The 25,517-nt window shown below is 39.5% G+C and overlaps 2 protein-coding genes across 8 annotated transcripts in view; one reads left to right on the forward strand and one right to left on the reverse strand.

The window, feature by feature from the left end:
* The window catches only part of EPS15 (epidermal growth factor receptor pathway substrate 15), a 65,517-nt gene extending 51,583 nt beyond the window's left edge, over positions 1 to 13,934 (reverse strand). For 3 of the 5 annotated variants that reach the window (XM_014250649.2, XM_014250653.2, XM_088060700.1), the window contains exons 1-3: positions 13,805 to 13,934; positions 10,367 to 10,483; positions 10,159 to 10,278 (exon numbers count right to left, since the gene is read on the reverse strand). In XM_014250649.2, the coding sequence (XP_014106124.2) occupies positions 10,159 to 10,239 (81 nt within the window). In that variant the 5' untranslated portion in view covers positions 10,240 to 10,278; positions 10,367 to 10,483; positions 13,805 to 13,934. Of the gene's footprint in view, positions 1 to 10,158; positions 10,279 to 10,366; positions 10,484 to 12,959; positions 13,072 to 13,804 lie in introns of those variants that run through there. The other 2 variants (XM_014250651.2, XM_014250650.2) reach the window with 2 other exon arrangements.
* Positions 13,824 to 25,517, forward strand: part of OSBPL9 (oxysterol binding protein like 9) — a 58,374-nt gene continuing 46,680 nt past the window's right edge. For all 3 annotated transcript variants that reach the window (XM_005521147.3, XM_005521148.3, XM_014250654.2), the window contains exons 1-2: positions 13,824 to 13,956; positions 22,917 to 22,967. In XM_005521147.3, coding sequence (XP_005521204.1) covers positions 13,846 to 13,956; positions 22,917 to 22,967 — 162 coding nt within the window. In that variant the 5' untranslated portion in view covers positions 13,824 to 13,845. The remainder of the gene's footprint in view (positions 13,957 to 22,916; positions 22,968 to 25,517) is intronic.

Below are 25,517 nucleotides of genomic sequence, written 5' to 3' on the forward strand. Positions count from 1 at the left end.
ACTTGATTGATGAGACAGTACCAAAAATATTTGCCTTTATGAAAAATGTTTTAAACATATACAATAAATATCATTGCTAAGTATTAAAGACTGAAAATTCTCTTATTGCTGTAAAGTACAAGAGTGGTAAATAGTTCACAATTCAAAATATGTTCTCATTTGATTGCATACACAATGCAATTAAAATACGAAATATCCTTTAAATATTACCAAGTTATTGGCTTAATGACTGCTTTGTTTACTGGTTTATTTGGTTGGTTGATTTTTTTGTTTGTTTCTTTTTTAAGATTAAGTTGCAGAAGTAATGCAGCAGTGATTCTGCCTCAATGGAATTGTTAAGGTGTGCATGTGACTGATCAGGTGCAAAAGGGCATTAATGGAATTTGAACTCCATGAGCTGACAAGAACTTGCTTTCCTCTGTGTCACCTTATGTTCCTGTCCTGTTAGCTGTAATAAAAGGTATCTCACCTGTTGAACAGGTGAAGCTAATACAGCTATAAACAGATAGAGTTATACAGCAACTACAAAATGAAAGTCTGGTGACCATTCATTAAAAAATGTTTCTTTAAATGACTTTTAGTAGTATTTAAAGCGGCTGTGGTAAATAATTCCAGTGTAATCATCACTGTGACTTCAAAAAATACATCATGGATTCAGTGGCTTCACAGCAGTTTTCACTCAAACTTGCTCTCTTTACAAATAAAATTCCATTTAAATATATTCTGGTTTTAAAAATGCACTGCAGAATCTTAAAGACTCTTTCAACTCCCACTGTTATTGGTAATGCTAATTTAAATGGGATTCACAAAATACGAGAAGCAATTGAAGAATGTTATTCATAAATATCTACATCAGATTACCAAAATTATTGACAATGATGCACAAGCATAAAACCACCAAGATTTTTCAGATCCCTATAACAATTTAATTCATTGAATCAGTTCAGTGACAAACAAATTTGACCATCTCTAGAAGGACAATCCCCCTGCCCCCAAGACAGATAATACATCAGGTATAAAACTGACACAAAGAACACCGAGGTCCAAAGGAGAAAAATATCAAGGTTTTAGGTATAAAACAGAGGCAGAAGCCATGTAAGGTAGGTAAGGTCAGATAGCTGGACAAGTTTTGCAGAAAGAGAAGATGTATTCTTCTTGAAAGAATCTCCATTATTCAAAAGACATTCAAATTCCATCCAAAACTGAAACATTCTTGATTGTCAGTCTCTTTATGTTTAGCAAAGATACAGAATTTGTTCCTGTTGAAATCAAGTTTACTGTAATGATTTTCCTTACAGAAATATCTGTACAAAATGATTTAATGAATTTCTCTCTCCTTTCCTTGTGACAGCATTAATGATGGTAAATTACATATGTACAGATGAGCATGAGAAAAAACCACTCAAAAATCATCAGTAGAGCTATTTAGCTAATTATAAAATGAATATATAGATGAGTTGCTTAATTTAGCTCAACTCCAATTCTTCTAAGCAGGGAAGAAATAAAAAAATTAATTAAGGCTAAAAATTAGCTGTGGGTCTCCTACAGAGGACTACAGAACAGATCCATGTTGTGCTAGATGGCACAACTGCCAGCCCAAAAGCACAAACTATGCAGGTACCTTGTAGAGATACGGTGAGGAAAACCTGCATTGTTGTATTTATAAATACAGGTATATAGTTACTAATTAAAAGAATGAAACAGAAGACCTTAGGTGGGAGTGTGTGGAGGTTTTATGTGTGCTTTAACTGTATTTGTCATGTACATTGGACAAAAAAATAAAGCAGATCCTACAGCCAGGACTTTTTGCTGCCAGTGAGGCTTGAAAGGGGAAAAGTATCCAAAGATTGCTTCAGGGCACGGATGAGAAAACTTCTGATCAAAGACTCTGACAGAAGCACAGAAGCTTGGATTGCTTCCTTGGGTTTTTAAATCCCCTCATGGATATGTTTCCAATCAGGCTACTGGAAATTACTGTATTTTTAATTTAATTTTTACTTCAAGAAATGTGGTACAGGCAGGACAGGCGGCTTGGCATGTATAACAACTGGCACAGACAAAAGCCAGCCAGATGGCATTAGGCTAAAAGAGTTCTCTTGCCCAAAATATAGCACCCACGTCCTTGGCAGATTCTAAAACCAGCACAGAATCTGTCTCTATCTCCTTTTACCATTATCACACAGCTGACTTTTATATATAACTGCAGTTCTGATCCCTGCCCTTACAGCTTTGCAATAACTCCACAAATTTCTTATATGAGGCAAGCACTTAACAGGATTCAACAAGGAAAAAATTTTAATTAGTCCTTTTTTTCTTTCAGGTAATTCAATTTTTTAACATTGATGGAATAACATTCATCAATTCCTGTAGCTCTTTGGGGATTACTAATTTAAAAAGTAATAGAATTTAATACTTGAATAAGCAATGTAATATGAAGATCTATTTTTTAGCACACGAGAAGATTAAATATATCACAAAAAGTAAAACGCCTCAAATTTTAGATGTTGTACATTGAATTGCACATATGCAGTTTTTTGATTAAATTAACTTTGTGAGCTACTTGAAGCAAGAAATATTTCCAAGCTCAATCTGATGTCATAATTAAGACTTTTCATGTACATTGAATAAGATCTGCCCAAACAATACAATATATCTACATTTGGTCATTGTTCTGTTCACAATTTTTTATAAACTATACTAAAGTCTGATGCTCATTACCAGCGGACTCAAACTTTGCTAATAATGCAGTGTGGGTGTTTGCTTAATGTGAAAACCTGTAAAAAAGAAATGTAATTATCTAGAAAAAGAATCTCTGACAACACTGCTTTTATCCCTCAAATCTCCTGGTTGGTTCTAGATTTACCATTCCTTCCATCGCTGCACTATGTGAGCCAAATTTTCTTCTCATACACAAATGCACAATTGGTATCCAAGTCCACAGGTTCAGAGAACTTCATGAAGAGCTGATGGTCTTATGTCAGTCTCTACTGCTTACACAGAAACCTCCTCCATCTCCAGCCAGCATGAGATTCAACAGCCACAGGAGTTCTGCACAGTGTTCATGATAGGGAAGTAAAGTGTTCCCCTGAAAACTGGACAAGGAAATGCCTAAAATTGCAAGTATTTGACTGACTGAAAAAGTAAAAGGAATTGAGTCAGCACTCTGGGGAAAGGAAGGAAAAGGGAGTGGTGGAACAAGCAGTATATTCTTTAAAAAAAAAAAATGCTCAAAGCAGATACCATGAAAAAGATAAGTGCTACTACTATGCCATAAATAATATAAGATTCACATAATGCACCATTAAAGTTTATGGATCAAATCCTCTTTCCTGGCCATGATGTACTTAGGCATAACAAAGACTCTCACTGAGCTGGTTACAGCTTTCTGATTCACCACCCAGCCCAGTTCATCTCTGGCACTGAGATGGGACTGGAGATGATTCATTAACGGAGGGAGCCAAACTGCAATTTCTCTACCCTACAATCCCTTAAGACACTGTTTAAAGGGGCTGTAAAACTGGCTAATATATTGCTTCTTAGTTCATTCAGAACTTTCCAGTCTAGAAGAGAAATTTCCTGGACCTTGGATGCTTTTCTCTTGTTTTACCTTGCCTGAGCTCTGACAGGGGGCCTAAGGCTTTCCCCTTCTAAGCCTCCTCATGTTTCTCCAGCTGTGTGACTGCTTCAATTTGTCCCAAATGGAGTTTATTTAGATGTGTCATGTGCATGTACATGCACATTCATGCTTACTGATCACTAACTGCAAAGCCAATTCAAATTTCTTGTGTTCAGGGGAACTGTAAGCCTGGGTGCAATGTGCCCTCCAAGCATGCATAATCTGAAACAGATGGCTCAACATTTGAGCTGCCAAACACTCAAGGCCAATTCAAATGCCATCCAAAAGTAAAAGTTATGTGGGATAAAAGTTTTCCTTGTCCCACTTTAGATAAACAAGGCCTATCTGCTTGGAAGATGATTCTTTCTCATTTTCTGCTTATCTACTTAATCTTTTCAAATATGGCATGCTCTAGAAAACAAATTCAGTTTTACCAGCTGCCAGCATTTTCCAATCTCTTGTTTGGGTTTTTATTAAATAAAGTTTCATACTCTGAAGTGAAGAGATTGCAGGGTTATTTGAGCTTAAGTTAAAAAACAAGAAAAGGAAACAAGGAAATCCAGCAAGGAAAGAGCAAAATACAGGAACTTTCTGGTCTTCAAGGTTGCAAAGAAAAGGCTGAAAATATGAACATTTCAGAAACTAAAATTCCTTTTTAACTCATGCTTTGGTTGGCAGGGCTTAAGCACAAATAAATAATTTAAATTGCATGGAATATGAAGTGTATTGATTTCCCATTTATACACTGATACATGGTACTAGAGAGCTCTCCCCAGCCTGTGATAATTCCTAGCTGTTCCACAGGACTCTCTGCCCATAGCTTGCCTAAGTGGAGGCATTGTTCCTGCAGGCATTATTATGCCTTAGGCAATGCCTCCACTGTAAAGTAAACCTGATTTGAAGCTACTGTGTCTTGATTTTTCCATAAAGGCTGTTTTTTGACACCTGGATTTTTTCCTGAAGGTGCACATACACACACATACACACATCTATGTACATATTAAGTCTATTAATCTGTCCATCTCACCAGACTCTGTAACTAGGTGTCTGAATTTCTTAACATCAGGAATCCTGACACAGGACTGTTAAATACATTCAAAAACCTCAGACAATGGCAGATTGCATACTGCAGTTTCAGTGTGCACGAAAAAAAATGAACATTTCCAAAAAGTAATTACATAGTCTGAGCACTCACAGTACAGAATGTGCCCATGTTGCTGCTGGGAACAGAAATGACAGCCATCACTTCAGTCAGCCAAGCACCACTGAGATCAGTCACACTGCAGAATATTACCTATGCTTCACACTGCACCAGCTGGCACCGCACTGATTATCCCCTGAAATGTTTAAAGTATTACACTACTACAGTTAAGGATTTGTGGGTGTAGAAGACGCAAGATGAAACACACAAAGAAATTGTAAGTTAACTCCACAGTCAGGACAAAGGGTGTTAAGATTAGTCCACTACCTACAAGAAAAAGAAAATTACCATCTCTGTGTTTTAGAAATGCTGTGCAATGAGTAAATGTAATGCCGGGACTGTAGCAATTAAATGTAAGATACAACTGCTGATGTTTAGCAGATTAAATTCTCATTCAAAAGCATGAAGCCAAATAGATGTAATATTTTACAGAGAGATGGGTTAATGTTATCAGTATGTAAATGACAGCTGGATCAGGGAAAACTCCGTGTAGGATTTTGTTTTGTCTAAAATTGACAGATATGTAAGCCAAAATCTGAAAGACATATAAGACAAGAGCTCATTTGCTACCGGTTTTGCTATACTGAGAAAAGCTATATCTGTCCTCTATTTGTCAGTCTAGAAACATAAACCAGAGAGTGTAATGCTAATGATACACTCAGATCCTCCTCTTTTGCTTATGCATTATGAATAGCAGAGCTTAACTGAGTATTTACATGCTTTAATCTCTAAGTCAGTGTGATAAATATTGCTCTTGATTATGTACATGTAACCACATCAACACCAAAGGAACACAAAAGTGTGAACAACATTTGGGCCGTTTGGCTTGGAGTGGAAACACTCAACTAAACTCGTGCTTTTATTTGCTGGTACCTTATTTCCAAAGGCTCAAGGCTGCTAATCTCCAAACTATATTGCACATTTGGCCAGTAAATTAGAACAAACTATTGTTCATACCTCAAGTAAACACACCACTGGAAGAAACGACAATGTTCTAAACATTACTAACTTCAGCTTATGCTATACAAATCAAAGTCTCACTGTACACTGCAGACTTTTATTGTTAGACTCCTTGTAAGTACATTCCTTACAAGCTTATTTTCAAAAACTAATTCTCTTGGGCAATGGAAAGCAAATAATGTAACTCTCCATTTTGTCAATTGTCCAGAGAATTTGGTTAACTCCAGTAGCATTTAGAGATTTTAATATTAATGTTATTGTAGGATTTTCTTAGAAGTTAAATTGCAGTTATTGCTGCAATAGTTTATTGGGGCACTGAGAAATTTACTGACTGAACTTTTGAAACTCGGAAGCAAACAGATGCAACAAGGCCTGGATTTTCTTGGCTAACAAAGTGAGTAACAGAGCTGCCCTGTGTGCGCTGCTGCCCACGAGCTGAGTAGGATTTCCTTTGTTTCAGTCCATGACATCTGGGTGTACTTCAACAGTGCTGAGCAACCTCAGCTTCAGCAAAAATCAGCAAAACTGTTCATGCTGGAGAAGGGGCAAAGTAAGGTCTGACTACTAAAATGTAAAAATTAGGCTATGATATTATTAAAGATCCCACAGAAATCCAACTTTTTTACTGAAAAAAAACCTTGACAACCAAAGACTCCCCTTGAAATAATAACTAAAGAGCCCCTTAGTGAAAATAAGTCTCTAAATGAAAATAAGAACATAATATAAAAATAGCAGTAATGGCTCAGAAGAAAGGTCTAAACAGCCCAAAGCCCTGTCTCCAGCAGTGGCAATAGCTAAAAGCTATGGAAAATGGTAGGAGTGGAAAATGTAGTGAGACTTCCCAAACTTTCAACAATTTACAGTTCAGAAGTCACCTGAGATGGAGTTAATTCTTGTGAGTGGTTCTTTTTCTTTAGATTTAGTGTTTAGCAGCTTAACATGTCCAATAATATGTCTGAGTTTTTTGTCTTCATCCTACCAGGACTGAAACCTCACCAGGGTGTGCAAGGGCTTTCCCTGATCCTTGCACCTGGGTTTTCTTCCTGCCCAAACCAAGCTGATGGAGCTGCAGGAGGTGCTGCTCTGAACTGAAGTCTCACTTCATCTGGAGATCTGATGTAGCTGCATTCTGCACGAGTCTGTGAGTTCACACATAAATGGAATATTCTCCTGACAGCTCCTGAGAGCTGACACAATAGCAAAGCACCCATCTGCTTTCTAAATCCTGGTCCAAGTCCACACCATGATTTTTGGGGAGCAATCTGAGTATATTCTGCCTATTCTGGTGGCTACTTATTTTTCTTCTACTAAATTAGTTTTCCCCCTTTGTCATTTCTCATAGAAGAGTGAAAGAGAGAGAGAATTGAGTAGGATGAAAAAAATAATTTCTCTTTTTTTGCTTTCATCAGAACAAGAAGAAAGCAAATCCTTTAAGCAAGCATGAAAAAAGGATTTTTTCGTTCTCAGAAAAGAAGAAAAAAATCTTCTCCAGTTTTTGGTAGGATAAACTTTGCTAGTTTTGTCTCTCATTCTTACACAAGAAACAGTAACCCTAAAGAAAAATCTTTTTGGCATCCCAAAACCAGGGCAGCATTAAATGAGGGCTTATACTGTTCATGGACTCCTCCTACGTACAAATCCCCAGGAGTGATGCTAGACTGCAAGAAAAATTATTTTACCTTAAATTCCAGAAGAAAATGTAGAGGAGACAGAAACTGATTCTACATTGACACAATGGAAACCAAGTTTTAACAGATTCCCCTTTAGTTATGGAAATCAAATGAGCAAAAAAGGCACACATTGTACTTCTATATTATGATGGATTATGATGGATTGACTTTGCTTCAATCCTTCCTTTCATCACCTATTTAATACCGTAAAAATTAACACAGTCATATGTCTGTTATTTACCTGGAAAACAAAAAACCAAAAAAACAACCAAAAAAAACCAGGGGAAAAAATTATAGGGAAAAATATATTTTTCGTCCAGATTTTACCAAGTGTGGATACTGCTAATAACAGCATACAAATATGCATATATTTTAGAACCTACTTGTATGTATAAACACCAGTTTTAGATACTACCTCTGATACTAATAGATATAATGTATCTATTGATAACAAATAAACACAGTGTCTAAAGAAAAACAAGCAGTCTTTAACTGAAAATAAACACAGCATATAATCCTTGTGATTAATGACAATACTCTAAAATATTAAGTTCTTACCTTTTCCCTTACTAAATTTGCTACACATCAAACTCTAATGTAAATCTAAATTTTGTGAGAAGATGATGATGGGTACATTGCATTCTTGCTAAACTGACTACAAAGAACAAGTAACCATACTTGAAATATATTAATAGGGCAAACACCATGAAAAAAAGGTGATGGTGAGAAAGCTTTGGGAAAAGAGATTATGCTTATTTGCCTTTTTGTAGCAGTGGGCTGCATACCACAGCTGTAATGAAGGAAACATTCCAGTTGAGCAGCATTCCTTTGTATCTTTTTCAAAGCCTCTGTGAAGGCTAAAGTAGGAATCACTTATTTGTGGTTGAGCAAATAGCAGGGACTTCTGCATTAAATTTTAAATACATTCTGCCCAGAGGATGATAAGGTGTTTAAATCAAATGATGAGACATTACCCATCTAAGCAATGCATTAGGAGTATGAAATGGGATTCAGCATGCTGTGAATTCTAAACTCCTGTACTCAGCAAAGAATCATGGACTCACACAATAACAGGTTGGAATTACCATATTATCCTCAAAGATAATATGGTCCATTCTTTCTTGGCAAAAGTACAGACTAGACAATATGGTCCAACACCCTGTCCACTCTGAATTTTAGAAGTGTCCATAACCTGTTGATGTCAAGAGTAAATTATGATATTGTAAGTTTTATAATAAAATAATACAAAGATTACAATTAATTGTTCACCAAAATTAATTCCAGCATTTTTCTATTTGCTAGATTGATTTTCAGATTACCAGAGCTCAGCCAATGTAGAGATGGAAAATAGCCTGTTACTTATAGTAAAAATAACTTATTTTTACTTACTGTTACTTTTAGTTAAAAATAACTATTTCTTCACTATAAAGGCTAGGTAATTTTAAAAACTATTTTGCATCAGATTTTTACTATGTTTAAGTTATAGAATTTGTTAGAAGGTGCTTTCCCCATTAATTTGATACTGCTATTAACAGCTTCCTCTCAGAACTCTGAAGATCTCAAGTGCAATTGGGATATGTGGAAGGAATTATTTGTCCTCTGAGTAAAGTGAACACAGAAGATAATAATTTCTTAACTAGCCAAACCCAGAAATGTACTTCTTGAAGAGATGTTGAGTCCTAAAGTGTCAGTCTACACCCCTGCAACTCCCAGATAACGTTATGTCAAACTGTCCTGCAAAACCTGAATTTACTCTTAAAAGACCACACAAAAATTTTAATTTTTGTTAATGTTTCAAAGCTGCTCCAATTTATAATGTCCTCAAAATGTGTTTCTATGTCGACATTGTAACAGGATTTGGCCATTAGGTGAGTCACTAGAGCTGCTTAACTGAACACCTCCACGCCCTGCTTTTAACACACTGCAACATCTGACAAACTCCTCCCAGTCCTGCCGAGTGTCGGTGCCAGCGAGGTGAGTCAGCTGCGTCTTTGCTGCATCATCCCTCTGACAGACAGCGCTACCAGAGGATTAAATAACTACACACTGAATAAATCTGAGTTTCAGCATCATCTCTGTCTTGAATGCAAGACACAGTTTTCAGCCCTGTCTTAAACGGTATCACAGTTTGGCTGAACGTATTCGATAGGTTTTGTGGAGCTGGCTCCAATATTCCAGTGCTCTCCAGTGAAGCTCTAAACACACCATGGAATGATGAGGAGCTGTAGGAAGGCAGATATAATGTGTTCAAAAAGAAAAGCCCCTTCTCTTGTGAACTAACACCAAACACAGTCATGAGCAATAAACAGAAGCAGAACAGGGATTCTGAGACTCAATAACTTGATTCCCATACAACCTGTTGTAATTTGTTTTTTTTCCAGAATATACTAATATGGAGTCATTTAGAAGGCTCAGAAAGGTCTGCTTAGCCTTCAACGAGGTTCTTTATCCCTGACATAGAGGAATTTATGACAATTCATTAAAATCAGAGAAAAACTAGATTAAAATGGACAGAATTGGGGGAAATGTATTGCTAATGGGTTTTATTTCATAGAATCATAAAGGAATTGGCAAGAAAAGCCCAAGAAAATTATTTGCTTGCCTCATAAACCAGCTACTGTCCTCCTTCCACTGTCTTGTTGACTTTTTTTGTAAACATTTGTATTAAAACCAGTGACAGTATAATAAATCTATTCAGAAAATCTACTTACAATGGCACTTACTGTCATACTTGATTTAATTATCCTCTTTGAAGAATGACTGCCTGTAGGGTGAAGGTGATTCTCTCCCATCTATCTTCCTCTCTGTAATCCCCTAAACCAAACAAAATTCTGAGGGAATAAAATAAAAATGTTTAGGCTCGGACAGTGCTCCTGTTCTTAGTGTAGTTGGGATGTGCATAGAGGGTCTAGAAAATACCTGTAAAGGACAGTAGCTGGAGACTGAGGATAACACAGAATGCTCCATCTTCTACTTGATTGTAGTTTATTACTGCATTTGTTACCCATAAAAAAATAAAATGGAGGGAATGTTTCCCTGAAGGTACAAATAAAAGACATTAATTGCTACCAACAAGAGAAAAAAGAATCATGCACTATCAGGCTAAAACATAAATTTTTAATTACAATGATTACTTTATCAATAGTTGACATACTGAACTTACAGGACAAGCAATACAAAATTAAACTACCAGCACATTTCTGAAGCTGGAAAAGAAACTGGAACAAAATGTTATTTGTTCTCTTCTCAAATGCCTTCCTTATGTTCCTCAGAACCCCAAGCAATTGCAGCTGTTGGGAGAACCAAAAGCCACTTTCACTGCTGCCAGTCACACTCCCAGACACCCTGAAGGAAACCCACAAGCCACAACTTCATCACTGAGGTTCTTCTGAGTTCAGCCATAACTTCAGCAAAATTTACAGCAGAAAAGCATTTTCCTCTTAAAGAATCAGACTTCCGGTGTTCTCTTGCTTCCATTGTCTACCCTGACCCTTCACTGGTATTTAATCTGATCAGCAGTTGTCTTCCTTTTGGCTAGAAACCATGCAGATTTAAACAGTAATGGGCAAAAATGTAATTTACTGGACAAGCTTGGAGAAAGAAAAATAACATAGAAGAAATTTTTAAAAGTAGGGTACAAGTTGGGATGTCCTGGAAAACACAGAAAAGACTGGACATACATGAGGTTTCCCACTACATTCCTGCTGGGACAGTCTGAGTACGCTGGAGGCCACTTCAGGTCAAGAAATGTGTATGTGGCTGGGACATTATGGCAGGATAATAGAACTGAGACCTCTGTGAGGCAAGAGAATGGTGCTGGACAAGATTTTCAGCTGATGGAGCAGTGTATGAAACAAAAGCAGCACAAGGTAACAGCTGCTGCCTTCAGTCCAGTTCTGTTATCTCTGTAGTACATTATTCTCTCAGATGACAGTAAGTACTAAATGCTACAGAGGGTGACACTCCAGTCTGAGTTAAGTTGTGTAAAATATGGAGAACATCACAATAAAACTGTCTAGAATTACAGAAAATAACAACTCTTTGTAACTGATCCAGATGGAACTCAGACAGAACATGTAAAAGCAAACTAAATTCTTCCATTAAGAAATTACTCACTAACTTCTATTTTAAGCCATTTTTAATTCAAAATCGTTGAAACTAATGATTTAAAATACAAAGGATATAAAAAGATATTATGGCCCACTTGTGGCTGATTTCAGTCTATTGATTTGTTTAAATGAACTAAAATGTTTGCATTGATCTTTCAAAAGAATTTGAATATGCCCCAAGAATCTTTACCAGAAGGATCTAAGTAGTTCATCCTACATCCTTCAGTAGTGCCCTCAGGATCCATGTTCAATATAAGGGAGTTATCTGACACAGAAGACAGAGCATCTTGGCATGAAAGTGCATAAACCTGTATGATACACCCTGGATGCTCAAAGATTGTAATTTCAAATGGATTTATTTCAATTTTTGTGGGGCTTTCTGAAAAACAATGATTCTCTGATCTCTGTCAAATTACTTTAAGAGATTATCCACACTACTTTTCTAAAAGAAACCTTGAGCTGAATTCCCCCTTTTATACCTGTTAACACAATTTTTCCTACTCTAAACTGCTAGCTAAAATGAGATATCTAAAATACATGCTTTTTCTGGTGGATACACGTCTTTGTCACATTTCCCCCCAAAAAAAGAGTCAAACAAAGAACTACTAAGATATTCGGCGTAAACCGAAGTTCAGGAAATTCAGCCTCTGGCAAACCAACATAAATAAAAAGCTCTTCTGTGGAGAATTTCCCGTTGCGAATGCTCTGCCTACACACAGGTTTTTCAGGGTTAAGCCAAGAGGGCTTTTTTTCCATGAGTTCTTTGCATTGTTTCGACTTCTGTGGCGTAAAAGAGCCAAAGGAGTGATCTGAGATAATAAAGCTCCAGTCCAGCTACAGCTTTAACTGGCAGCACTAGTAATGTTCTGGCACCATCTGATGTTTTTTGTTTTGCTTGCTTGGGTATAATCTCTAGGCAGCCCTGCTTTGTTTAGTCAGTGAAACTAAAGAACAGAAACAGACTACTAAGGTCATATGCAGCTTGAAAAAGAATGTTATCGAAATTAACAAACTGAATTTCAAAACCAGATTGTGCATTAGGCACCTTAAACTGGTAACCCCATGCATAAACACACCACCAAGTGACTCCAAGGAGAATTTGGAGCATTCCCATTGGTGACAAACTAGTGTAAAATGTGAAATGGGGAGATAATTAGAAATCTGGAATATTTATTATTTCCTAAAACCAAACACACTGCCTTTGAGTGATTCTTTTTCACTAAAGGGGTGATTTTCTATTATGTTTTGTTTAACTTAGTATAAATTTGCAGTGTGGTGAGACACTAAACCTACTTCAGCGCGACTATAAAAGCATTTAAATAGTAAAGAAAAAAAAGGGCTATAAGGGCGAAAAGAAAAAAGTTACTAATGAATACACTAAAGACTGCATGATAAACACTAACCTCATGGTAAAAGCACTACTTCTGCTGCTTTATTGTTGATCCCTAGGAACATGAGTATCCCTGTGGGTCCTTTGAAGATTTCATGTTAAAGCACAGTTCAAGTTCTGTACTTATGTCAGAGGAGATCAGCACCAAAACCATGCCTTGTGCTGAACAACAGATTTGCCATTGTCCGTAGCTCCTGGGGAATTCATTCCACATTGTTGGATCAGTCCACAGGAAAGCTGTGTCACATTGAAGCCTTAACTTTTAAAGGTCATCTCGAGTCGTGAATGGGCTTTAGACATTGTGGACGTGGAGCACTTTGAAGGGAAGCCCCCTCGGACTCCATTGTTAAGCCCACTTTGGTTTAGCACTTAAAGCTCTTTGTACATGCAAAAAGCAGAGGGGCAGAGGGACAAGTACAACAGCGAGAGATGGTCAAAGCTTCCAAGCGGTGCCAAGTGTTTTAGAAAGGAACTAAAAGGTTCCAAAGTGCTTTAGGGGACAGGATGACGCCCTCACATTCCGCAGCGCCAGCGCGCCGTGCCCTCACCACACTGCCTCACAGCCTTCCCTCACGCCTCGCCCTCTGCCTTCCCCGGGGCCGTGAGGAGAAGCCGCGAGGATGGAATCCCTCAGGCCGTTAATCTCCGTATCCCAAACTCCATCTCTCCGGACACCGAGGCCACCCCCGCCGGGCTCCGCTCCGCTCCCCTCACGCTCCCGCGCGCCTCACAGCCCCTCCCCGCTGCGCGCGCAAACACCGCCCCCGGGGCAGAGTAGCCCCGTGGCCCCGCCCCCTCGCTGCGTGCCCCGCCCCTCCCCGCCCGGCTGCCGCCGAGTCTCTCCCCCGCTCCCCTCACCGAGCGCGCGGCGTGCGCGGCGGAGCCGGTCCGGTGCTAAGATGGCGTCTATCATGGAGGGCCCGCTGAGCAAATGGACCAATGTGATGAAGGGCTGGCAGTACCGGTGGTTCGTGCTGGACTACAACGCCGGGCTGCTCTCCTACTACACGGTGAGGGGCGGCGGGCGGGCCGGGCTGGCGAGGAGGCGCCGGGGACCGGCTGAAGCGCAGGGTGGGGGCGGGGAGGGGACTCGGGGCGTGCGGGCGCCCGGGCGGCCAATGGGGAAGGAGGAGGCGGCGGGAGCGGCCAATGGGGGAGGAGGAGGCGGTGGGAGCAGCCAATGGGGCGGCGCTGCGGGGAGATCGAGCGGCGGGGGCGAGCGGCGCTGTTGTTGTTGGCGGCGGGCGGCGCCCCCGGCGGGAGCGGCCGCGGGACCCGCCCGGGCTCTCCCGGCAGCTCCGGGGCCGCGCACCCTCCCGGGCGGGCCGCGACCCCCCTGCCCCGGAGCCTTGCTCGGTACTGGCCGCGCGCTGCCGGGTCCCGCTGCCCCGGCGGTCCTCTCCCTGTCCAGCGGGAACTCCCTCTGGCCACAATCTGGGGGCTCAGCCCGGCCGGCGGGCCCGGGGCGGTGCCGCTTTCCCGGGTCCGTGTGCGCCCAGCCGCGCCCGGCGCTTCGTTCCCGCGGCTCGGGGTGCGTTCCCGCCGCGCTTGGCGGGCTCGCTGCCGCCCGGCAGGTGCTTCCCAGAGCCAGATCGACTTTCCCGTTTCCGTTCAGGACTTCCCACTTCCCAGCACGAACTTTTAAACTGCGATGTGTTAAGAAACAGCGATGTTTCCCTTAACTTTTTTTTAAATTTTTTTTTATGATCCCTAGCATATCCTGCCTTGCTGGCTTGTTCACTTTCCTTATTCATATTTTTACATAACTTACAAGTATTTTAATGGTACGAATTAATTTTTTTAAAGGATGCACCCTGAAATCTGGAGGCTGACTGGGTGAACTGCATCTGTGCACCAAGTTTTCTTCTCATGGACCAGTTAGTGTATCAGGCTGAATAAAACATATAAATTAAACCTGTAGTAAGTTGTAGTAGATTTACAGCAAATAATTTAACATATCACATTGTCTATGAAGCCTTGTTCATACAGAAGCATTGTATATAAAACTTTTTTCCCTAAATCTGGATTTCCACCATACTGGGAGATAGCTTCTCTCCCCAGATGCAGGACATAAAGCTCTTGCCACAGAACTGTCACAAGCTCTCAGTTTTGTTCATGTGAGTTCAAAATCACTCTGGGATTCACATCACACCTGGGATATAGATGGAGAAATGGAAGTGCTTTTATAGTTGCTATTTAATGGCTCTTCAAATGTCAGCTGCTTGACAGAGATGAATTAGTCAGTGTGGTCTAAGTAGCCATCCAAGGTGCAAAGTCATTTAATGCTCAGCTACAGAAATAGAAACATTTACTGATGACTAGTGTGTATAATTAGAATTCTGGCTATTGCACTGACTTTCATCCTATGGTCTTCAGCTGTCTACTTATATTATTTAATTATTTCCTATTACTGGGTACCTCTCGTCATACATTACACTTTTATTTTGTATTATTTATTATGTGATGCCTTGAGAAGGGTGACCTAGGACAGAGTCTAGACAGAATTAAGAATAAAGTAGGTATTTATTGGGTTAGAGTTCTCTGTTAGTGTAACAACTTCTAGTTTAAAAATTTAAAAACCCTTTTATTAACTACCTATCCTAAAAAGCTCAAGTTAGGTTCAAGGAATAAAATCACGTTCTCTGCTTTATGTACCTTTACCACTAAGAAGTGGCTGCAGTTAACATTTCCTTCAGAATGCTTTTCCAACCATGAGCTGTGTTTCTCCACATACGTCTCTGAAGTGCCCGCTAGGCCATTCTCCAGCCATCTGAATTCATTCTCTTACCTAAGGCTGTGTCATGCTGAAAAGATCTTCTCCTCTGGCATGCCCTCCTCTCCATGTGTGCTGGCATGGTTCTCTCAGGGTGGCAGGGTCAGCAGGAGCAGCGCTTGAAGGATAACTCGGATCTATTCCAGCTGATCACACTCTTCTCAAGAACCAAGCCTACCAGTGAGAAGGTGGTAGGATGCTGTTTGCTTCAGCTTTAGAGTAGTAACTCCTGACTGGTAATTTATGAGGCTCATAAACAGCATTAATTTGAAATATTGGCAGGTTTGGGGGTTTTATTTATATGGGGCAGTGGCCTGTTGTGCTCTGCACAGACAGGTTTGTGTTTGGAAGGAACTGTGTGATCAGGTACACAGAGCTGTGTGCCGTGCTCCCTCTGAACCAGTTTCATTCTGAAGCACTGGAGTTGCCTCACTCTGCCTGGGTGTGTGACTGGGTTGGTGTTTGAGCCTGAATCTGGCCCCTCCCACGAGTGTAATGCATGGCTGGGGTGGTTTCAGCCTGGCTGTCTGGACACACGGTCTGGAAGCAGTTTTGTTGATACGAGGGATTATGGGTACCTGATCAGCCGGTACCTGCTCAGTGTCTCGCTAGGCTCCTCAGCCCATTGCAATCCAATAAGTTCTGCAGACAGGAGACACATTCTCCAAGAGATCCCACAGCCTGTTAACCTTTGGCTGGAGAGCTGTGGAAAACTGCAGGCAAATAACTCCTGATGCAGCTGAACTTTCCATTAGAGCCTGAGCCACAAACTTGTTTCTTCATGGGCGTGTCCTTGTTCCCTTGCACTTAGCCCTCCTTGGTATTTACTTAAAATAGACTGCAGAAAAACATTCTTAATGTGAAATAAACATTCAAACAGAATTAGTGTGCAATAGCACTGCACTCTGGGGGGAAAAAAAAGGTTATGCTTTGTCTTTTGGTGGAATGAATAGCTGTTATCCTAAGTATGTTTTGGGTACATACATGAGAAGCAAATTAATTCAATGAAATTCCATTTCTGAAATGATTAGAACTTTAAAGGAGCAAGTCAAAAGATTTTATATCAACTCAGAGTCAGGAAAAAAGAAAAAATGTAATGGTCACATTTATTTCTGTTTTCATTTGTGTGTTTCATCCTCTGTACTTGTGTTGTAGTGAACAATAGTAGTACTACTTGCATATGTGAATGTGAATCTTCTCACATGCATATACAAGGTGTTTTACAAAGACCTTTAACCCAGTTTGCCAAATTGTTGGCTTTTTTCCCCCACTTCTGTAGTCCAGGAGTTTTTTCCCTTGTTCAGAATTTAAATATTCATCTTCAAATTGAATTACAATTACTTATGTGTGAAGTTACTTATGAATTATGTAATTTAGAGAATATGATCTGGACTTGTCATCCAGATATTCTTTTCACATGGTTTTGCTTGAACAAATGATTGTCTGATATCAGTAAATGGCCACTTTTGTTCCTCTTTTTTTTTTTTAAGCAAAATATGAATTAAATGACAGTGTGCCATTTATGCCATTTTGGATCAGTTTGACCAACGGCTTGACAAATTATTTCTTTTTTTCCTCTCAGTATTTGTTGATTTGTGACTCTACCCATATTTCAGTGTTTTCTCTTAAAGGAATAACTTACATATGTAAGTTACTGAAGCATTGTGGGTTTTCAGTATGTTGTTGGCTTCACTGAAATGTTTAGCAGACAAGTCTTGAAGTGGCTCATTCCTGCCTTCTGCTGGTGCAGGAGCTGTAAAGTTGTTCCATGAGCTGGATTCCAGATGAAAAATACCTTTGTGCTGGTTTATTTTTTCAGCTGAATTTGTTCTGTTGCTTGTTTTGTGCATGTCAGTGTAGAAACGTGTGTTGACATTATACTGGGAAGAGAACATGAAGACAAAGAAATGGTCAAGGAGGAAAGGGAAGTTGAATGCAATTTGCTTTTTGTTTGTGTTTTCTGGCAGAAGTGCTGTCTTAAATACACATCAGCTATAGCTTTGATAACCCTTGGGAATCCTGTAGAAATAATCCAGAGAACCACTCAAGTTTGAAAATCTGATTTAAATCCTAGCTTTAAGTGTACTCTTTAAATAAATATTTAAATTGTATAATAAATTGAAAGGAGAACAGGCATAGCTGTGCAAACAGTGCTAAAAACAGCACCAGGGGAAGGTCAGTTCCTTAAAGTATTTTAAAACTTCGTGGATATTTGACATTTGGTGATATTGAAAGGAGATCTATTCAAAATGTTGCAGGCTTAAATAACTGCCTTGCACAGTGAATAAAGGCTGCCAAAAAAAAAAAAATAAATTGTGTATGACAGCTCTGTATTGTGTGCTCCTGAAACCAAACTGGGGAGCCTCCCATCATCTTAATGGTTTTTGTGCCAGTGAATGCCTAAAAAATGGATTTAAGTGCTATTCTTTTGTTCATCCTTCCATCAAACTACTTTTAAAACATTTGCTGGTCGACTGCTTTCTGGAGCAAGAGCTGTGTGAAATCAATTGTTAGGAAAAGTAATTGTGGCAGTATAACAGTATCTTTCCCCTCATGTTTTTCAAGACTACAACTAGTTAGCAACTTTAATACTGGTTTTATTGAAGAACTGCTTATGGGTTGTACAACCCAGCTAATGAGGAGAGGGGGATTCAAATTTTGGAGCAGTTTTATGAATCTTTGGTGGTGAACTGAAAGCAAACATTGTTGACTTGATTTCAAACGATGCCTCCAAAGCTGCAGTCATGGCTCAGTGGCCCCAAGGTAGAGACTTTCAGTTGAATACTTCTTTCAAATACAGTTTCTCAATCAGCAGCTGCATGAAAAAATCCCAAGAAAACAGGAAAAAAACACATCTGCTTTTGCACAAATGTTCCCTCTGAGGTCTCTGTTTTCCATTCTCAGATGAAATGACACTTTTTTCTTATAATAACTTGGTCTGTCACATGTCCTGAAAACAACTCAGTGAGTCTATGAAAAACAGGCAAAACTGTAAGTGAACTTGTAATAATAAAAATAATTCTGAATTTATGGTCACGGGATAAAAAGTATTGTTGGTTATTATACAGTACTAAATTGAATTTTTGTACACAGTTTAAACTTTGTATCCCAGGTTGTGATGCACTGAATAAACTGTTAAAGGATTATAATTCAAGTAGTTGATTCCTCTTTAGTAGTTATGTTGTAGCTACAGGCAGTTTGGTCTGTAGCTGTGCATTTTTGGGGAAGAGGCTCAATGGAGGGTTCCAGGACTGTGCTGTACCTTTTACACCTTGATCCAGTTAAGGCCTCACATGTATTAATTTCTCACAGGATTCTCTAAAGAAGTGTAATGCTTTTCTATGGCAGGACCTATAAAATGTTGCCTTACCTATTTCATATAATCCTGGTATCTGCTGGGGTTAGATGAGCCCCAGTAGCAGCTCAGATCTTGCTGCAGTGTTTTATCTCCTGTTTTATGACCGCACCCACAGAAGTCCCAGGTTTAGCTGCACAAACAACAGGGCTGTGTGATGCTGTCCCTGAGCTCAGGGAGTTTTTCCTCTGAGACTTCTGTGTGCCTTGCGAGGGAGCTGGAGAAATGGTGGGCTGGGAACAGCCTGTAAAGTCTTTAAATTGTTGAGGTCTCTCTCTGCTTAAAAAAATGAGCATTGCCTTAGGATTTGATGAGAAAAATGACCATTATGGAAAGTAATCAGAATTTAAGCTTCTCTTGTAGACATAGATAAATTGCAAAGATTACTGTTTATAGATACAGCTTGTTCCAGGTTCTTCATCCCTAACAGGAAATAAATGTCCTAAGTGGTTTTGCTCATCTGTGTACTTAAGTTAGGGATTTCCATGACAGCACTGAGTCAGAAAATGCACCTCTTCAAGTTCTGTGCCCTTCTGCACAAGCAGAACTCGTGCCTGAGAGCTTTTGGAGGCAAAGAGCAGCTGGGTTTTATTTGAAACCTTAAACTTTGCACACAGCATCTAAAACTCAAATGAAATAATAGTACTGAAGATCATGGAGGGCTGGGGGTCTTTGGGGCTGGGGTTAAAGATTCTAATTTTGTTTTCTTTAAATAGGCCCAATCTTTATTTTCATTTCTCTTAAGAAGTTGTAGGTTACCTGAAATGCCTTGTGTTAGACCAGTTCTGCATGTGATCAACTTCCCTGTGTGGATGTAAAAGAGAAACCAATAAAGGTCACATCTTTTTGGGAGATACCTAAATTCGCCCTGCAGTAATATTCTATAGCTTTGTTAATTTTTACATTTGATTTTTATTTGAGTTTCAGCTGAAATTTATCTCATACCGCTGTCTGCTTATAACCTGTTCAAGTCCTTTATTATCACAATCAGTACAGTGTGTATTGAAAGCTTATGGAAAATGTAATTTTGTCTGGTTATAAAACTGAGCACTGAAAAAGATAGCTGCATATTAAAATTTTAAATATAAAAGGAAAGTAAAATGTGGCTTTTTTAATTAGCCATTTAGAGACATCTTTCTGCTGTATGAGTTTTTGTTCAGTAAAATGGAACTGTTCCTCAAAACAGTTATGGGTTGGCTTTATTTTTAATAGAATATATTGGATAACCTAATTTCAACCAAAGAATAATAAGGGGAAGTTGGAAGTATTTGAATTGTATTTTTATAAAATCTTGTTGGCGAGGGTGCAAAATTTAAAATGTCAGCTGAATTGTGTTTTAAAGTAGTGTCCTGCAGCAGCAGAGGAAGCTTTGCTGTTGCCAGTGAGAGAATCCAACTCTGTGTATGATGACAGCTGCCTGCCCTGGAGCTCAGGGAATTCAGATACTGGAATGATGGGTGCTTTATTGCACTTAGGTAGGATGAATTCAATTTTGTGCTTTCTTATAATTGGTATTAACCAAGTAAAGCTCTGTGAGAAGATGGTGAAATTGTAGGTATACAGGCCCACACTCTGACCTGTTATTTATCTTGTGATTCTTTTTGCAGACTAAGAGCATTATAGTGTTTAAACTAAATTTCCATTCCATTAAAATGTGGTGAACAAGAAAAAGGGAGACTTTTACTGTATCTTTTGCATCTGACTTGATGATCAGTGGAAATGGGGTTTGTTGGGATTCTGCTCTCCATTGCACTGGGACGAGTCCTCAAATTCCCTGCATGTCACTAAGGGGTTTAAACCCAGCCAAAGCCAGTCTCTTCTGCTGCCTTTGCTTTTTGTCTGCTCTGGTTCTGTGCCTGTGCCCAGCACAGGGAGCTGGGAGGGCTTTGCCTGGCTCGGGGGGTCTGGCCAGTCAGACCTGGTTGGGTCCCTGCAGCCACTGCACTGTTACAGCCTCAGTCCAGATATTTTCTTTCCTGCTTAGATTATGCCAATATTTCTTACAGAAACCACCAGAGGGAGTGATAAGCTCTCAGGAGTGTCCTCCCATTTTGAGAGAACTCTCAAGGCAGTGAATATAAAATTAAAAGTGTACTCTAGTGAGCTGTGTCCCAAAAATACACCATTACTCATAGGAAATTGTTGGAGAAACTTTGTAGCTTGATCCTCACTTGAGTTTGAGGTTAAAAAAAAAAATACTAAAACAAAACAATGCTCCAAAAAGTCTTCCCTCTGTACTTGTTGTCTAAAAAGAAATTATATATCTGTAGGATACATTACAGAGGCACTGCTGGTCTTTACTTCTGTTTCACTTCAACCAGCTAATATATGCTGATGTGAAAACAAGTAGATTAATACTGATGGCTTCTCATGCTCAGAAGACAGCTCTGATAAATTGGAGCCTGAATTGAATGAGAGATCAGCTAAAACATTATTTGAAGCTCCAAGTGCTGTACTTTTACATTATCTTTAGTGAGTAGAACTTGCTAGGACTGCTTCATTCTTTCCTTGTAGCTGTATCTAAAACATGTTGCAGATGAAGAATCATTTGTTATTCTTAAGACTGATACTTCTTGTCCTGCCTTTTCTTTTCCATTAATGTCAGCAAGATTTTATTGTCTAATTGCTTCAGTGAAAATAGGTCTGGTGATAGTAACATCAATATATTGTCTTGATGGAATTATTGATAAACTGCTGGAAAGAAGTGGGTATTTCAGAAGGTGACAGTAAGAGAATCTGATCATGAGACACCAGTGACAGTTGTTTTCCTGACTTGAAAGAATGTAGTTTGAATGTTTGGATGGCAAGAGAGAAGGGGTTTTATTAGACAGGACTACCTTTCAGATAAGGCTACAATAGCAAGTAATTTATTATTTAAAAACCAGGGAGTGTGTGTGTGTGGGTAGTCAAAAAACAGCCCTTACCAGGAAACCGAGTATTCAGGATGACCTAAATATTTTCTTTTTCTTCTTTACCTTTAATAGTTTGTGTGTGCTACTTGGGCTTGCCACTATTACCCAATAGCAACGGCTACTGTCAGCTTTGCCTGGGACAGTGGTGGGAATAGCTGAAGGCTCAAGTATCACAATTTCAAGCTGGAAGTGAGTTGACTGTTTAGAATTCCCTACTTGGAGGAGGGTTTAAGCTTTTTTTCAGTGCTTCAAACAGATAAAAAATAAGAGATTGAGTAATTTTGCAAAGTAGGTTAATGTGCAAGTTTGAGCACTGGTTATAGACATGCAAATCCAGTATCTGATCTGGGCTCCAGCAGTTTAAATGACTACAAACATTAACTTTTTTAACTGTAATAATGACAGCAGACTGCAGGAGGAATCTGTCTAGGAAGTAGATTTATAAACATGTCTAAACATGAATTTTATATCTGTCTAAAAGGGGTATAAATCAGGGAAAGTTTCTGATAGATATACAATTTCATTTGTGCAATTCTGCTTGCTCAACTGGATTTTGTTTTATGGACACTTCCCTGAGAACAGGAGAGAAAGGAGGAAGATAAGAATCAGCATACTGCTGGTTTTTAATATTTCTCAAGCCCTTTCTTCTTCCTTTTTACTTTCTAGAAAGGCGTGGACTGCATCTCATAAGTGTTTCTTGAAGGTATTTAGAAAACTTCTTGAATTAGGATATTGTATTCTTGTTTTTTGAAGGATTTATTTTCCATACCATGGTGGTGGGAACTAACCTATTTTGTAACAGGAATTTATCTTGTTTAATCAGTCACTAGAACATGATGCAAAAATACTTTATTCTTTCTCTGTTGGTTTGAATAACTTTCTTCTTACTGTATTTGTTAACCCACTGATCTGTTTTTTTTTCTGTTTCAGTCAAAAGACAAAATGATGAGAGGTTCACGCCGAGGGTGTGTTAGACTCAGGGTAAGTGTTGTTTTATTCAGTACTTAATGACTTACTGTGTATAATATGTCCTAATGGAGAGAACTGCAAGGAGATTTTTGAGGTTTGGGCTCTATTCCTGACTCTGCAAAATGCCAAAATAGTGAAATTATTTAAAGAAAGAAAACATTAGAAGTCAAGTGACATGCTGGGCTAATTACATTCTATAATTTATATATGGTATAAAGATTATACATTTTATATGACATATTAGAAGGCATTCTGTGGCAGAGTAAGGTGGGTTAGTTGTAGGATGCTATGAAAAATTTGCTCTTTGCAGTTCTCATTTCTCTGTGTGTGGAGGTCAATATATATGTGTATATATTGATCTGTACCTACAGAAGTCACCGTGAAACTGATTCCTTCTGTCCTGATTTGTTTTTCTTCTCTTACCATGTCCTTCATCCTGCCAGTTTGGACACTCCTTAGGTCCAGGCTTGAGCTTAGTGAAACACAGGAGGACTGGAAAGGGAAGGGAGAACACTGCTGGCAAAGTTTTTGAAATATCGTTGGAGGGGGTGTATACAAATTGGGGAAAGAGAGGTGGAAGATGCAGGGTGGGGAAGCTGAGCATTACCTGTTTGAGGCACTCTGGTGTGGGACATTTAGCCTCGACTGCTGCTGTTGTAGCTGGAAGTGGCAGTACTTAAGTGAGGTGAGTGTGCTGTGATGTCTTTGCAGAAGTCCTTTTCCTATATTTTTTCCCATTTCTCGTAGAATTTCTGGTTCTAGCATGCAGCAGTCTTGTGGAGAGCTGGAGCAAGTAGGGGGATGGAGTGAGGAGAATGATGGCTATGAATGGGAGCATTTTGAAAGTTGAAGTAAGAGAAGTCTAGAGAAGGGGATCTGTGGTCTTACAAACAATGGGATGAGTGTTGAAGGAAAACTGTGCATTTTTCAGTTACTCCTTCCTTCTGCTGTTAGTCCTTTCTAGTCTTTTTGTGGGAACCTGTAGCCTTCCGAGGCTCAGAGAATCCTCATTAACTCAAATTCCAGATGAAGTCTTTGCAGTTTGCCTTGCTTGATGTATTGATATCTTAATTCAGAATTTCTTTAAGGGAAATGTACACTCAAACCACTGTATAGAACAAGACATTCCCAAAGATTAATGAGGAAGGTTTTTATATTGTGCAGAAGAATTCAGTCCAAAATGCCATGCCTGCTTTAATAGTGCTGCGAGCCTGTCACTGTGGAGGTTGGCCTCAGCCTGCCAGTTCAGGAAATATTAAAAGTGAACAATCCGTTCAATATTGCCTGGTCCATCTTTATATGCAAAGAAACTGAAAATAAAACAGCCCCTTTCTCTTCTCCCATCTGCCACTCTACCATCACAAATTGTTCTTGGGAGTTTTCTAAAAACTTACAGACTCCCCCAGCCTTTCTCTGAATACATGTGGTTTGTTTGTTGGGGGATTTTTTGTGAGGGAGGAAGGAATCATCCTTTTTTCTGCTGCTGTAAAGCAGCTCCCCTGGCAGATGACAGTGATACTGATAGCTGAACAGATGGGCTTCTGCAGTCTGAAATTCTATCAAAGAGGTTTTATGTTTAGAGTAATTGTTGATTTGTAACTGTAGGTGTGAACATAAACAAACATGTAACTTAAACATTTTGGCTAAAATATTTCCTTTTCTCTTGAATGGATTATGAAAAGTTTGTTCCTCACCTTTTTGCTCCTGACACACATTTCATAGGCGTGAAGTTTCATCTTCAAATTCTTTTGCTGATTGTCTTAGTGTACTTAGTAAAGTTTAGTCATAAAGCATTCTGTGTCATCTGCACTATGCTTATGTCCTGCTAAAGTTTTCTGGAATACCCATAAACTTTGCCACTCTTACTTCTAATTTTACTTGTTCATATGTATTATCTGCATGACAGAGGAAGCATTTTCTGTGCTTCTGGCTCAGACCCTTTGCCCCAGTGTTGCAGTGACAGTATGTGCACTGTACACAGGTTTGTGCTGAGTTCACAGGCCCAGGAGAGCTCTCCCTGCTCCCACCCTTAGGACGGGGCAGGACTCAGCTGTCTCAGTCTGTGTTTACGTGAGTTTTACCTATATCCTCTGGGGAGGATATCTTGGTCATCTTCCTGATGTCTGACTTACAGGCTTTTGGTATCTTTAGCCTGGAGAAAAGGAGGCTTAGGGGTAACCTTATCACTCTCTACAGTTCTCTGAAATGAGGTTGTAGTGAGGTGAGGGTCAGTCTCTTCTCCCTGGTAAAAAGTGGCAGGATGAGAAGAAATGGTCTCAAGTTGCACCAGGGGAGGTTTGGATTGGATATGAAGGGAAATTTCTTCACTGAAAGAATGGTCAGCCATTGGAACAGGCTGCCCTGGGAAGCAGTGGAGTCACCATCCCTGGAAGTGTTCAAAAAATGTGTGGATGTGGCGCTTGCTGAGATAATTCAGTGGTGAACACGGTGGCACTGGGTTAACAATTGGACTTGATAATCTTAGAGCTCCTTTCCAGCCATATTGACTCTATGATGCAGCTGCTAAGAACAATAATGTACAACTTGCAGTGACCTTCTGAT

This window comes from Pseudopodoces humilis, chromosome 10 (assembly GCF_049639895.1).
Source record: "Pseudopodoces humilis isolate 2021_Gansu_Grassland_sample_001 chromosome 10, ASM4963989v1, whole genome shotgun sequence".
NCBI lineage: Eukaryota > Metazoa > Chordata > Aves > Passeriformes > Paridae > Pseudopodoces > Pseudopodoces humilis.